The sequence below is a fragment of the Arvicola amphibius genome, chromosome 2 (genome assembly GCF_903992535.2).
Source record: "Arvicola amphibius chromosome 2, mArvAmp1.2, whole genome shotgun sequence".
NCBI lineage: Eukaryota > Metazoa > Chordata > Mammalia > Rodentia > Cricetidae > Arvicola > Arvicola amphibius.
In genome coordinates, this window is record NC_052048.2 from 89,896,669 (window position 1) to 89,909,871 (window position 13,203).

The 13,203-nt window shown below is 42.0% G+C and overlaps 1 protein-coding gene across 1 annotated transcript in view; it reads left to right on the plus strand.

Annotated features, from left to right (window-relative positions):
• The window catches only part of Apob (apolipoprotein B), a 37,691-nt gene extending 26,318 nt beyond the window's left edge, over positions 1–11,373 (plus strand). Inside the window, exons 26-29 of the mRNA XM_038318370.2 lie at positions 241–7,692; positions 8,238–8,352; positions 8,462–8,645; positions 9,526–11,373. Coding sequence (XP_038174298.1) covers positions 241–7,692; positions 8,238–8,352; positions 8,462–8,645; positions 9,526–11,112 — 9,338 coding nt within the window. The 3' untranslated portion in view covers positions 11,113–11,373. The remainder of the gene's footprint in view (positions 1–240; positions 7,693–8,237; positions 8,353–8,461; positions 8,646–9,525) is intronic.
• The last annotated feature ends 1,830 nt before the right edge of the window (positions 11,374–13,203 follow it).

Consider the following 13,203-nt stretch of genomic DNA (forward strand, 5'->3'; position numbering starts at 1 on the left):
CTACATAGTATGAGGTGCCATGAAAGTGTTTGATAAGGGAACCCACCAAGGGCTGCAGCAAACCAGGAAAGCTTCCTGGAGGGATGCCTTTTAGCCTTTTGATTTCAAATTTCATGTATACATTAGAAATGCCACTATTACAATTGGTCTAGCTATATAAGGCTCCTGTTGACTTTCAACATAAAGGTTATTCTGGAAATTTGTTGCTTAATTTAACCATATCTCAAATTTTTCTGCTAGGATCCGGAGAAACAACGTTTGACAGCAGGAACACATTCACCTTGTCCTGTGATGGGTCTCTGCACCACAAACTTCTAGATTCAAAGTTCAAAGTGAGCCATGTAGAAAAATTTGGAAACACCCCAGTCTCAAAAGGTTTACTAACCTTTGAAGCATCTAGTGCCTTGGGACCACAGGTGTCTGCTACTGTTCACCTGGACTCTAAAAAGAAGCAACATCTGTATGTCAAAGGCCTCAAGGTTGATGGGCAGCTCAGAGCATCCTCATTTTATGCTCAGGGCAAATATGGCCTGTCTTGTGAGAGAGACCCTACCACTGGTCAGCTGAGTGGGGAATCCAACATGAGGTTTAACTCCACCTACTTCCAAGGCACCAACCAGATAGTGGCAACGTACCAGGATGGAACCCTCTCCGTCACTTCTACGTCCGATCTGCAAGATGGCATATTCAAGAACACAGCTTCCCTGAAATACGAAAACTACGAGCTGACTCTGAAATCTGACAGCAGTGGGCAGTATGAGAACTTCGCTGCTTCTAACAAGCTGGACATGACATTCTCTAAGCAAAGCGCCTCTCTACGTTCTGAGCATCAGGCCAACTACAAGTCCCTGAGTCTCGTCACTCTTCTTTCTGGATCACTCACTTCCCAGGGCGTGGAATTAAACGCTGACATCTTGGGCACTGACAAAATAAACACTGGCGCTCACAAGGCAACGTTAAAGATCGCGCGAGACGGACTATCTACCAGTGCGACCACCAACGTGAAGTACAGCCCCCTGGTGCTGGAAAATGAGTTGAATGCAGATCTTGGCCTCTCTGGGGCATCCATGAAATTATCAACAAGTGGCCGCTTCAAGGAACACCATGCAAAATTCAATCTGGATGGAAGAGCTGCCCTCACAGAGGTCTCCTTAGGAAGCATGTGCCAGGCCGTGATTCTGGGTGCAGACAGCAAGAATGTCTTCAACTTCAAACTCAGCCGAGAAGGGCTGAAGCTGTCCAATGACATGATGGGTTCCTACGCTGACATGAAACTCGACCATGCGCACAGTCTAAGTGTTGCAGGCCTCTCGCTGGACTTCTCCTCAAGAATGGACAACATTTACAGTGCTAAGAAGTTCTATAAGCAGAATTTTAACTTACACCTACAGCCCTACTCTTTTCTAACAACTTTAAGCCATGACTTGAGATACGACGCTCTAGACTTGGCCAACAGTGGGCAGTTACGACTAGAACCACTGAAGCTGAACGTGGGTGGTAACTTTAAAGGAACCTATCAAAACAATGAGCTAAAGCACATCTATGCCATTTCTTATACCAACCTAGTAGTCGGAAGTTACAGAGCAGACACTATAGCTAAGGTTCAAGGCACGGAATTCAGCCATCGGCTTAATGCAGACATTAAAGGGCTGGCTTCTTCTGTGGACGTCATTACCAACTATAATTCAGAACCACTAAATTTTAACAATGTTTTCCACTTTGTTTTGAAGCCATTTACCTTGGGCATCGACACACACACGAGCGGCGACGGGAAACTGGCTCTCTGGGGACAGCACACCGGGAAGCTGTACAGTAAGTTTCTGCTGAAAGCGGAACCTCTGGCACTCAGCTTCTCTCATGACTTCAAGGGATCCACAAACCACGATCTCGTGTACAAGAGCAGCATCAGCACAGCTCTTAACCATGAAGCCACCGCCCTGCTCACACCAGGTGAGCAGACAAGCACCTGGACATTCGAAACCAGACTGAATGACAAGGTATACAGACAGGACTTTGAAGCCTACAACACTAAAGACAAAATTGGTGTCGAGCTTAGCGGACGGGCTGACCTCTCTGAGCCCTCCTGGCCATTTAAACTCCCGTTTTTCCACAGCGAGCCTGTCAGTGTCCTTGATGACTTAGAGATAAATGATGCTGTGGACAAGCCCCAGGAATTCACAATTGTTGCTTTTGTGAAGTATGATAAGAACCAGGATGTTCACACCATCAGCCTCCCATTCTTTAAAAGCCTACCGGAGTATTTGGAAAGAAATCGAAAAAGAATTATAACTCTCCTGGAAGCTGTGCAGGGAGAATTGCAAAGTGTCAATATGGATCAGTATTTGAGGAAATACAAAGCAGCCCTGAGCAGACTTCCACAGCAAGTTCATGACTATCTGAATGCATCTGACTGGGAGGGACAAGTAACCAATGCCAAGGAAAAACTAACTGCTTTCATGGAAAATTATAGAATTACAGACAATGATGTACTAACTGCTTTAGATAGTGCCAAAATCAACTTCAATGAAAAACTTTCTCAACTTGAGACATACATGATACAATTTGATCAGTATATTAAAGACAATTATGATCCACAGGATTTAAAAAAAACTATTGCTCAGATTATTGATCGAATCATTGAAAAGCTAAAAATTCTTGATGAACAGTATCATATCCGTGTAAATCTAGAAAAATCAATCCATAATCTATATGTATTTGTTGAAAATGTTGATTTTAACAAACTTGGTAGTAGTACAGCCTCTTGGATCCAGAATGTGGATACTAAATATCAAATCAGAATCCAGATACAAGAAAAACTACAGGAGCTCAGGACACAAATTCAGACTGTAGACATTCAACAGTTGGCTGCCAAGTTAAAACAACAGATTGAAGCTATTGATGTCAAGATGCATTTAGATCAATTGAGAACTGCAATTCTATTACAAAGAGTAAATAACATTATTGAGCACGTTGAATACTTTGTTATGAATCTTATTGAGGATTTTAAAGTAACTGAGAAAATCAATACTATAGTCCGTGAGTTAATTGAGAAATATGAAGTAGACCAACAAATTCAGGTTTTAATGGATAAATTAATAGAGTTGGCCCACGGCTACAGCCTGGGTGAGACTCTTCAGAAACTAAGCAATGTGCTACAACAAATTGAGATAAAAGATTGCTATGATAAATTTGTTGGGTTTATTGATGATACTGTTGAGTGGCTCAAAGCATTGTCTTTCAAAAATTTCATTGAAGAACTAAATAGATTTCTTGACATGTTGGTGAAGAAGTTAAAAGCATTTGATTATCACCAGTTCGTAGATGAAACCAACAGCAAAGTACGTGAGATGACTCAGAGAATCAATGCTGAAATCCAAGTCCTAGAACTTCCACAGAAAATGGAAGCATTCAAACGGCTGGTGGCGGACTTCAAAGCCATGGTCTCCACTTATCTGGAGAGACTCAAGGGCACCACAGTAACCATGTTCATTGATTGGCTGCAGGATGCTTTGGTTCACATAAAAGACAATACCCTAGAAGATATGCGAAACATGATTTATCAAATAGACATTCCATGGGAACTTGAGCGCTTCTTGTCTCTGGTAAGCCAAGCTTACAATACACTGGTCACCTACATTTCTGACAGGTGGATGCTAACTGCTAAGAACATTACAGACTTTGCAGAGCAATATTCTCTCCGAAAATGGGCTGAGCGTGTGAAAGTGCTGGTGGAGCAAGGGTTCACTGTTCCTGAAATCCAAACATTGCTGGGGACCATGCCTGCCTTTGAGATCAGTCTCCGTGCTCTCCAAGAAGGTACCTTCCAGACTCCTGACTTCATAGTCCCCCTGACAGATTTGAGGATCCCATCAATTCGGATAAACTTCAAAACGTTAAAGAATGTAAAAATCCCATCAAGATTTTCCACACCAGCATTCACTGTCCTCAACACCTACCATGTCCGCTCCTTTACAATAGATTTGCAGGAAATAAAAGCAAAGATTATCAGAACTATTGACCAAATGCTGAGCAGTGAGCTGCAGTGGCCTCTTCCAGAAGTGTACCTGAAAGATCTGGGTATGGTGAACATCATCCCTCTTTCAAGACTCACTCTGCCAGACTTCCAGGTACCAGAAATCGCAATTCCAGAATTCTCAATCCCAAATGTCAATTTCAAAGATTTTCAGGTTCCTGATCTACACATACCAGAATTCCAGCTTCCTCACCTCTCACACACAATTGAAATACCTGCTTTCGGCAAACTTCATGGTGTCCTGAAGATCCAGTCTCCCCTCTTTATATTAGATGCAAACGCCAACATACAGAATGTAACTACTTCAGAGAACAAAGCAGAGATGGTGGCATCTGTTGTCGCGACAGGAGAGTCCAAATTCGAAGCTCTCAATTTTGATTTTCAAGCACAAGCTCAATTCTTGGAGCTAAAGCCTAATCCTCTGGTCCTGAAGGAATCCATGAACTTCTCCAGTAAGCATGTGAGAATGGAGCATGAGGGGGAGATGCTATTTTCTGGAAAGGCCATTGAGGGAAAATCAGACACGGTTGCAAGTTTACACATAGAGAAAAACACAGTGGAGTTTAATAATGGTGTGACCGTCAGGATAAACAATCAGCTCACCCTTGACAGCCACACAAAGTACTTTCACAAGTTGAGTGTTCCCAGCCTGGACTTCTCCAGTAAGGCTTCTTTTAACAATGAAATCAAGTCACTATTAGAAGCTGGACATGTGGTATGGACTTCTTCAGGGACCGGGTCATGGAACTGGGCCTGTCCCAACTTCTCAGATGAAGGCATACATTCATCCAAAGTTAGCTTCACTATGAAAGGACCCATTGCCTCCTTTGGATTGTCTAATAACATAAATGGCAAACACCTAAGGGTCATCCAAAAACTGGCCTATGAATCTGGCTTCCTCAACTATTCCAAGTTTGAAGTTGAATCAAAAGTTGAATCTCAGCACATCGGCTCCAGTGTTCTGACTGGCAAGGGGACCGTACTGCTCAGAGACATGAAGGCAGAAATGACTGGCGAGCACAATGCTGACTTCAATGGAAAGGTTATTGGGACTTTGAAAAATTTGCTTTTCTTTTCAGCACAACCGTTTATGATTACTGCATCCACAAATAATGAGGGAAATTTGAAAGTTAGTTTTCCCCTAAAGCTGACTGGGAAAATAGACTTCCTGAATAACTATGCACTATTTCTGAGTCCTCATGCCCAGCAAACAAGCTGGCAGGCAAGCGCTAGATTCAACCAGTACAAATACAACCAAAATTTTTCTGCTGTAAACAATGAACACAACATGGAAGCCCATGTAGGAATGAATGGAGATGCCAACCTGGACTTCTTAAACATACCTTTAACAATTCCTGAAATTAGTCTCCCTTACATTGGGCTCACAACTCCCTTGCTGAAGGATTTCTCCATCTGGGAAGAAGCGGGCTTGAAAAATTTTTTGAAGACAACAAGGCAATCATTTGATTTAAGTGTAAAGGCTCAATATAAAAAGAACAGAGACAAGCATTCCATTGTGATTCCTCTGAGTATGTTTTATGAGTTTATTCTCAACAATGTCAATTCTTGGGACAGGAAATTAGAGAAAGTCAGAGACGGTGCGTTGGATTTTCTTACCACATCCTATAATGAAACCAAAGTTAAGTTTGACAAGTACAAAACTGAAAATTCCCTCACTCGGCCCCCCAGGACCTTCCAAAGTCATGGCTTCACTATCCCATTTGCCAACATTGATGTGTCTCCATTCACTGTAGAGACACTGGCCTCCAGCTATGTGATCCCCAAAGCAATATGTACCCCAAGTGTCACCATTCCGGGTCCTAAGGTCATCGTGCCTTCATACAGGTTAGAGCTGCCATCCTTGGAGCTGCCAGTTCTTCGTGCCCCTAGAAATCTTCTCAGGTTTTCCCTCCCAGATCTCAAGGAATTGAGCACTCTTGACAATATTTATATTCCAGCTCTGGGCAATTTTACCTATGACTTCTCTTTTAAATCAAGTGTCATCACGCTGAATACCAATGCTGGACTTTATAACCAGTCAGACATTGTGGCTCATTTCCTTTCTTCCTCTTCATATGTCACGGATGCCCTGCAGTACAAATTAGAGGGTACATCACGTCTGACGCGAAAAAGGGGACTGAAGCTAGCCACAGCTGTCTCTCTCACTAACAAATTTGTGAAGGGCAGTCATGACAGCACCATTAGCTTAAACAAGAAAAACGTGGAAGCATCAGTGAAAACAACTGCCAACCTCCATGTTCCTGTTTTGACAATGAACTTCAAGCAGGAACTTAATGGAAATGCCAAGTCAAAACCCACTGTCTCGTCATTCATGGAACTGAATTATGACTTCAATTCTTCAAAGCTGCACTCTACTGCTAAAGGAGGTGTGGACCACAAGTTCAGCTTGGAAAGTCTCACTTCCTATTTTTCCATTGAGTCATCCACCAAAGGAAATATCAAGGGTTCCGTCCTTTCACAGGAATATTCTGGAAGTGTTGCCAGTGAGGCCAACACATACCTGGATTCCAGGGGTACTCGGTCTTCAGTAAGGCTGCAAGGAGCTTCCAAAGTTGATGGGATCTGGAACATTGAAGTAGGAGAAAATTTTGCTGGAGAAGCCACTCTCCCACACATCTATGCCACATGGGAACACAATATTAAAAACCATTTGCACGTAGACAGCTTCTTTGTCACGAAAGGAAAGCAAACGTGCAAAGCCACCCTGGAGCTCTCCCCATGGACAATGTCAACCCTTCTTCAGGTTCATGTGAGTCAACCCAGTTCCCTCCTTGATCTCTATCACTTTGACCAGGAAGTGACCCTGAAAGCCAATACTAAGAACCAGAAGGTTGACTGGAAGAGTGAAGTTCAGATTCACTCACGGGTCCTTCAGCACCATGTGAAGTTCTCCAATGACCAAGAGGAGGTTCGCCTTGATGTTGCAGGATCTTCAGAAGGACAACTGTGGGATCTTGAATCTATCGTTCTACCAGTATATAACAAAAGCTTGCAGGAACTCCTACAGATGGATGGAAAGAGACAGTATCTTCAGGTTTCAACTTCCCTTGTATATACCAAAAACCCCAATGGTTATCTCCTCTCACTCCCGGTGGAAGAACTGGCTGATCAGTTCATTATACCAGGGCTGAACCTTGGTGGCTTCAGTGGGATAAATATCTATAAGAAATTAAGTACTTCACCATTTGCCCTCAACCTAACAATGCTCCCCAAGGTAAATTTCCCCGGGGTTGATGTGTTAACACAATACTCCAAACCAGAGGACTCCTTTATTCCTGCTTTTGAGGTGACTATACCCGAAGTTCAGTTAACTGTGTCCCATTTCACACTTCCAAAGAACTTTCCAGTTGGCAGCGCTGGCTTTGACCTGAAGGAGATAGCCCACCTGGTTGCAGGTGTTGATCTGCCTAGCATCACCCTGCCCAAGCAGACCGTTGAGATCCCATCTTTTAAGTTTTCTGTGCCCGCCGGAGTTTTTATTCCTCTCTTTGGAGCACTGACTGCACATGTTGGGGTGGCCTCCCCTGTGTATAATGTCACTTGGAGTGCTGGTTTGAAAAACAAAGCAGACCATGTTGAAACCTTCCTGGATTCCACATGCAGTTCAATCTGGCAGTTTCTGGAATATGACCTAAAAGGTAAGGAAATGTTCTTCCACCTCTCCTGGATACTATGTGTTTTCAATTGAGTTCTTGAGTACATAATTATTTATTTGATTAACACAAATACTATCATCATTCTGTGTAGCAAAATATAGAATGAAAGGAGAATATGCATGTTCCAACATATATCTTAAAAATGAAACTAGAAAATCTACTGATATTGATGGATAAATTTAAAGCCAATACATTTTTTCTATAATAATTTAAAGACTAATAATAGTTTCTGTTTATTTAAAAAAGAAAAAAATATAAGCATTTGGAGTATAGTTCTGTGGTAGAGAACAGGCTTAGCATGTATGAGGCCCTGGTCGCAAACCCCAGTACTACCACAAAAAAATAATAACTTTTTAAAAAAATCTATAAATTGCATATGGTATGTTTTAAACTTTTAAGTTAGGTGTTTGGTTAAGGTATCTGTCCAAGTTTTCACTACACACACACACACACACACACACACACACACACACACGCACACACACACACTGATGAGCAAATGACATATAAAAATCTCTTCTATACAGTTGTGGGAACACACAAAATGGAAGATCGCATGTTCATCTATAAGAACAAAGGAACACTTCAACACCGTGACTTCAATGTGGAGTACAATGAAGATGGTGTATTTAAAGGACTGTGGTATGGAAGTTTTACTGCCACTTGATATATTTTCAAAACTCGCTGTGATGCTTGCCATCTCTGGACCCGTCTGGTTCTGATTCATCTGCCTTTCCTTTTCTGATTTCAGGATCTGGCTGGGAGAAGCTCACCTCGACATCACCAGCCCAGCATTGACTGAGCTCCGTCTATACTACAAAGAAGATGAGACCAGTCTGTGGGCCTGGGCGGCCTCCCCAGCCATAGGCGCTGTGGGTCTGGAGTCAAGCACAGATGACCAGAGGCTGAAGCTGAATGTCTACTTCCAGCCTCAGGTGAGTCCCAGCTGATGAGCATCCCATGCCCAAAAGCAAGTAGAGAACTAGAGGTGATTCCTTTCATCCTAGACAGTTCTCTGAGAGCATTCTCAAACTAGATGAAAGACAGGTGGTAAGCCAGTCAAATATCTACATTGAGGTACTACTGTCCTGAAAACATTACAATAAATTTTTGATGAGCTTGATAATTAGACACACCATGATACCCAAGTAGCACTGTTAATTCTTGACTTTCTGGGTAAAGACAAGAGTCACACCTCATCTTCTGAGACATGCAAAAACTTTGCCACATTTTTCTAGAATCAGACTTTCTGGAATCTTGCTTTTCAAGGTTTCATAATTCTTCCCCACAGTGAAATTGTTTGATTGAGGTACATCAAATTCATATTGTGCTATTTATAAGCTTTGCTGGTACCAAATCAAAGATGACATATTGCTGTAAGGAGAGTCATAAACTGAAGCCACTCATTAGCTTGGCGAGTGAAGGCTGAAGTTGAAGCTCTTGAGCTGGACTCTTCTTAAATCCAGAACATGTTTTTTCTTACCTCTTTCCACATTTTTCCTCCAATGCTTCTTCCTCCTTCTCCCAATTTTCCATTTCAAGAAGTCCTTAGTGTTAAATGTCACTAAGTAGCTAACATACTTATCTTTTTATCCTCCCTGATAAAGAGAAATTAACATCAGTTGGCCTATTTATTAAAACAAACACATGAGCTAAAAAAAAAAAAAAAGAAAGGTTAAATCCCCCCTTCAGAATGTGAAAGACCCTCTTCTGGTCTTTTCTTTGATGTGGTATTGAAGTTTTAGTGTGGTCTATTATATAATCAGAGTCGTTGAGAGTATATTCTTTTCATCTGTTTTATTCTTCTGGTTTTAGTCCCCTCTAGATAGAAAACTCAGCATATTCAAGACTGAGTGGAGGTACAAGAAGTCCGATGATGGAAGGTACATCAAAATTAATTGGGAAGAAGAGGCAGCTTCCAGATTGCTAGGCTCCCTAAAAAGCAATGTGCCCAAGGCTACAGAGGCTATTTATGATTATGTCAATAAGTACTACCCGGGAAATGCTTCTTCAAAGCTAAAAAGAAGTCTGCAGAACAATGCTGAGAGAGCTATCAGGACAGTTAATGAAATGAACATGGATTTCCAGAGGGCAGCCCATGATGCTTACCAGGAGTGGAAAGACAAGACCCAGAATCTGTATGAGGCTATGCTGGCTCAGGAGGGCCAGAGCATCCCTGAAAGACTGCAGGAGAAAGTGGTAGACAGCATAGTAAGTGCTACTCAGAAGTATCACATGGCAGTCGTGCTTCTCACCGACTCATTCATTCATCTCCTGAAGTACAATACATTTAATCTCCCAGGTAACGCTGGAACATACACTGCCGATGAACTCTGCACAATGGTCATAGGGGAGATGGCAAAGTCACTGTCTCGGCTATCTTCAAATGTCCATAACAGTTTAGAAAAACTGCTTTCCTATGTCCAAGACCTAGTAGAGAAATCGGGTTTGTTCAACGACATAAAATTTAGATTTCCTTTAGTTCCAAAACACAGTGAACTAAAAGATGTGATTCTGGAGTACAGGTTGCTCTTAAACATTTCATCATATTTAATCCAAAGATACTCTGAAGGCTTCCAGCATGTCAACTTTACAACAATGCTCAGTGATTTTCAGGTTGTTTTGGGGGGAATTTTAGACAGCATAGTAGAAGGAATTCAATGCCAATACGACAAAGAATCTGTTTGTTTGACTGATTATATCAATACAATCTTCAAAATACACATCTCAAGTGCTTTTAAATTCCTAAAAGAAGAGCTATATTCTATCTTCAGTGATTTCAATGACTCTGTTCAAAGTACACTTCAGGAGGGGTCCTACAAGCTACAGCAGGTCCATCATTACGTAAAGGCCCTTCGTGAAGAGTATTTTGATCCAAGCATGCTTGGCTGGACAGTAAAGTATTATGAAGTAGAAGAAAAGATGGTTGACCTGATTAAGTTCCTCTTAGTTATCCTTAAAGATTTCCACTCTGAATACAGTGCCAGGGCTACTGATTTGGCTTTCAATATTACAACTCAAGTTGAACAGTTTATGTCCAGGAATATCCAAGAATACCTTAGCATCCTTGCTGATATAAATGGAAAGGGGCAGGAGAAGATTGCAGAGCTTTCTATCACGGCAAAGGAAGCAATTAAAAGCTGGGCCCCTGCAATGAAGGAAATCATTTCTGATTACCCCCAGCAGTTCAGTTCCAAACTGCAAGCTTTTTCAGACAAACTCTCTGATTACTATGAAAAATTCATTGCTGAGTCCGCAAGGTTGATTGACCTGTCCATCCAGAGCTACCACGTGTTTCTAAGATACATCATCGAGCTACTGAAAGAGCTTCAGGTGGCCACAGTCAATAATGTGAGTTCCTACGTAAAACCTGCCCCAGGAGAACTGATTATCACCTTCTGATTCATTTATTCTTCTATTATAATTAAACCTTCACATAGTAGGAGATGTGATGCTACTATAAAAACCATCCAACTGAGCCAGTCCTGCAGCTGCCAGTAAGTGCAAGATGCACGTGTGACCAAGGGGTGCAACCAAACTGGCCAGAGAACCAAGAATTCAGGAAGACATACTTTTACAAGTTAGATAAAAATCAATATCTGAGTTATTTTGTTAAGCGTGGGAGGGGTGAGCAAATAAATGACTTCTATATTGTGTATCAGACCCTTCAACTTGGCTCATTTGTATTGAAACATTAGATTGAGTGTTTTAGTTCAAAGGTTCTGGCTTTCCTAACCTCCAAGTAATAAAAATAAAAAAGAAAGGGAGAAGTTATAGAAGAAAATATTTTTCTACTTAATTGATCTTACTAACTGCTTTAACTATGTAAGAAAGGGTTGTGTATAATTTTAAGCAGAAGAGCATTGCATGTATCTCATATGTCATTAAGCGCCACACAATCTTCGTTGACAACTTGTCTGTGTTTGTTGGGCAAGATTCACCTCTGTTCCAATCTGGAACCAACCAATTAGACTTTTATCTGACTTGGTCTCCTAGTAGGGGAGAGGGAATAACTTGGGAGTACTAGACTCAAGGGCTTCATTCAGGATACGAGATACCCAAGATATCTCCCTATAGCTCAGCCAGGACTAATTCAAAGCAAAAACAAAAGGTATGAGGGAGAAACAGACATGGATTTCCTAAATGCTTCTACAAGCAAACATGCATTTAAATTCTCACATCCCCTTGTTTTAAATACAGTATCTGATGATACCAAGTATGAGCAAAGTCTGAGGGTTACTCTGCCTGGAGCACCCATTTCAAAGGCTGATTTTCAATGTGAACAACATTTATCTGCCTCTGAGTGGCGCTCTTGGGAAGCCACAAAGGACCTGGGTGACAGAAATTCCACTGAGACAAGTGGGGAGGATAGTGATCAAATGGCACGTCGCATCAATGGTGTTGGAAAACAGTGAGAGGATGACCCCTGAGAAATTAGAAATCAATAGTTGGTGACTTCTGAGTCCTAATTGAGGGTTCTTTAGAAAAGTGTCATTTCCGATCGCCACCATTTTCCCGTTTGTGTCATTTGATGAAGCACACTGTTAAAATTCACAAGCATTCTTCTAAAATGGAAACCAAGTTTATCAATTGCTAGGCTTCCTGAGTCTCCTCATTCCCCAGGGAAAGGTGAGTGTGTTACCTGCCCTTTCTGCAACCCAGCAACGCAGGACAATCAGCCGCAATAGGGAGTCAAGTCAAAGCAGAAACTCAGTTTATTACTGTGAGCATCAGCTTATATATGTTTAGTGACATCCTCTGTGGTGTGGAGGTCCCTCCAGCCAATGAGAGGCAGCCAAACCCTCCCTCTGGCTGGAGGGGCGTCTACCTAGTTTCTGCTGTCTCATCCTCACTCAAACTCAAGCCAGGCTTTTCTCTGTCCTATAGGGCTCAAGGTACAGGCCCTGAGATAATTTTGGCTCAACAGTCAATACCTTAGCATGTTCCTTCTCTGCAGAACTTATGAGCCAAAAAGACAATTCTGGGTATGAAAAGAGGTAGAAAATTAGACTCAAATCCCAGAGTGATATGCAACTTGCTCCGAAGTTAGTTCTGTCAGAATTTCCATAATGAGCTAAGAGGAGCAATGCCACGACCTAGGGAATCTTCAAACTGCGATGAAGCCTGTAATTATGGCTTCATTCAAAGGGAAATGAGGAGTCTAAGGAAGTCCTGGGTACTCAGGAGATGATATCAACATCTGGAGCTGAACATCTGGAGGGGAAGAGGGCTATGAATTTTATGATTGTACAATCATACCCTACCCCAGCCCAGCTCCCTGACTGCTATCCCTCATAGGATGTGCAGTGATCAGCTTCGAATGCCTTTATTGTGTTGAATAAAGTTGGAAGGAAGATGAGTCCCCAGGAAGGTCTGGACTCTGCCATTTTATGCATTGCTCATGTATTTCAGGATATTTCTCCAGGTTCAAATAATAGCTGGAATCCTTTCTTTTGAACCTTACAGAGTTTATCCTCCTCAACCCCTGAATCC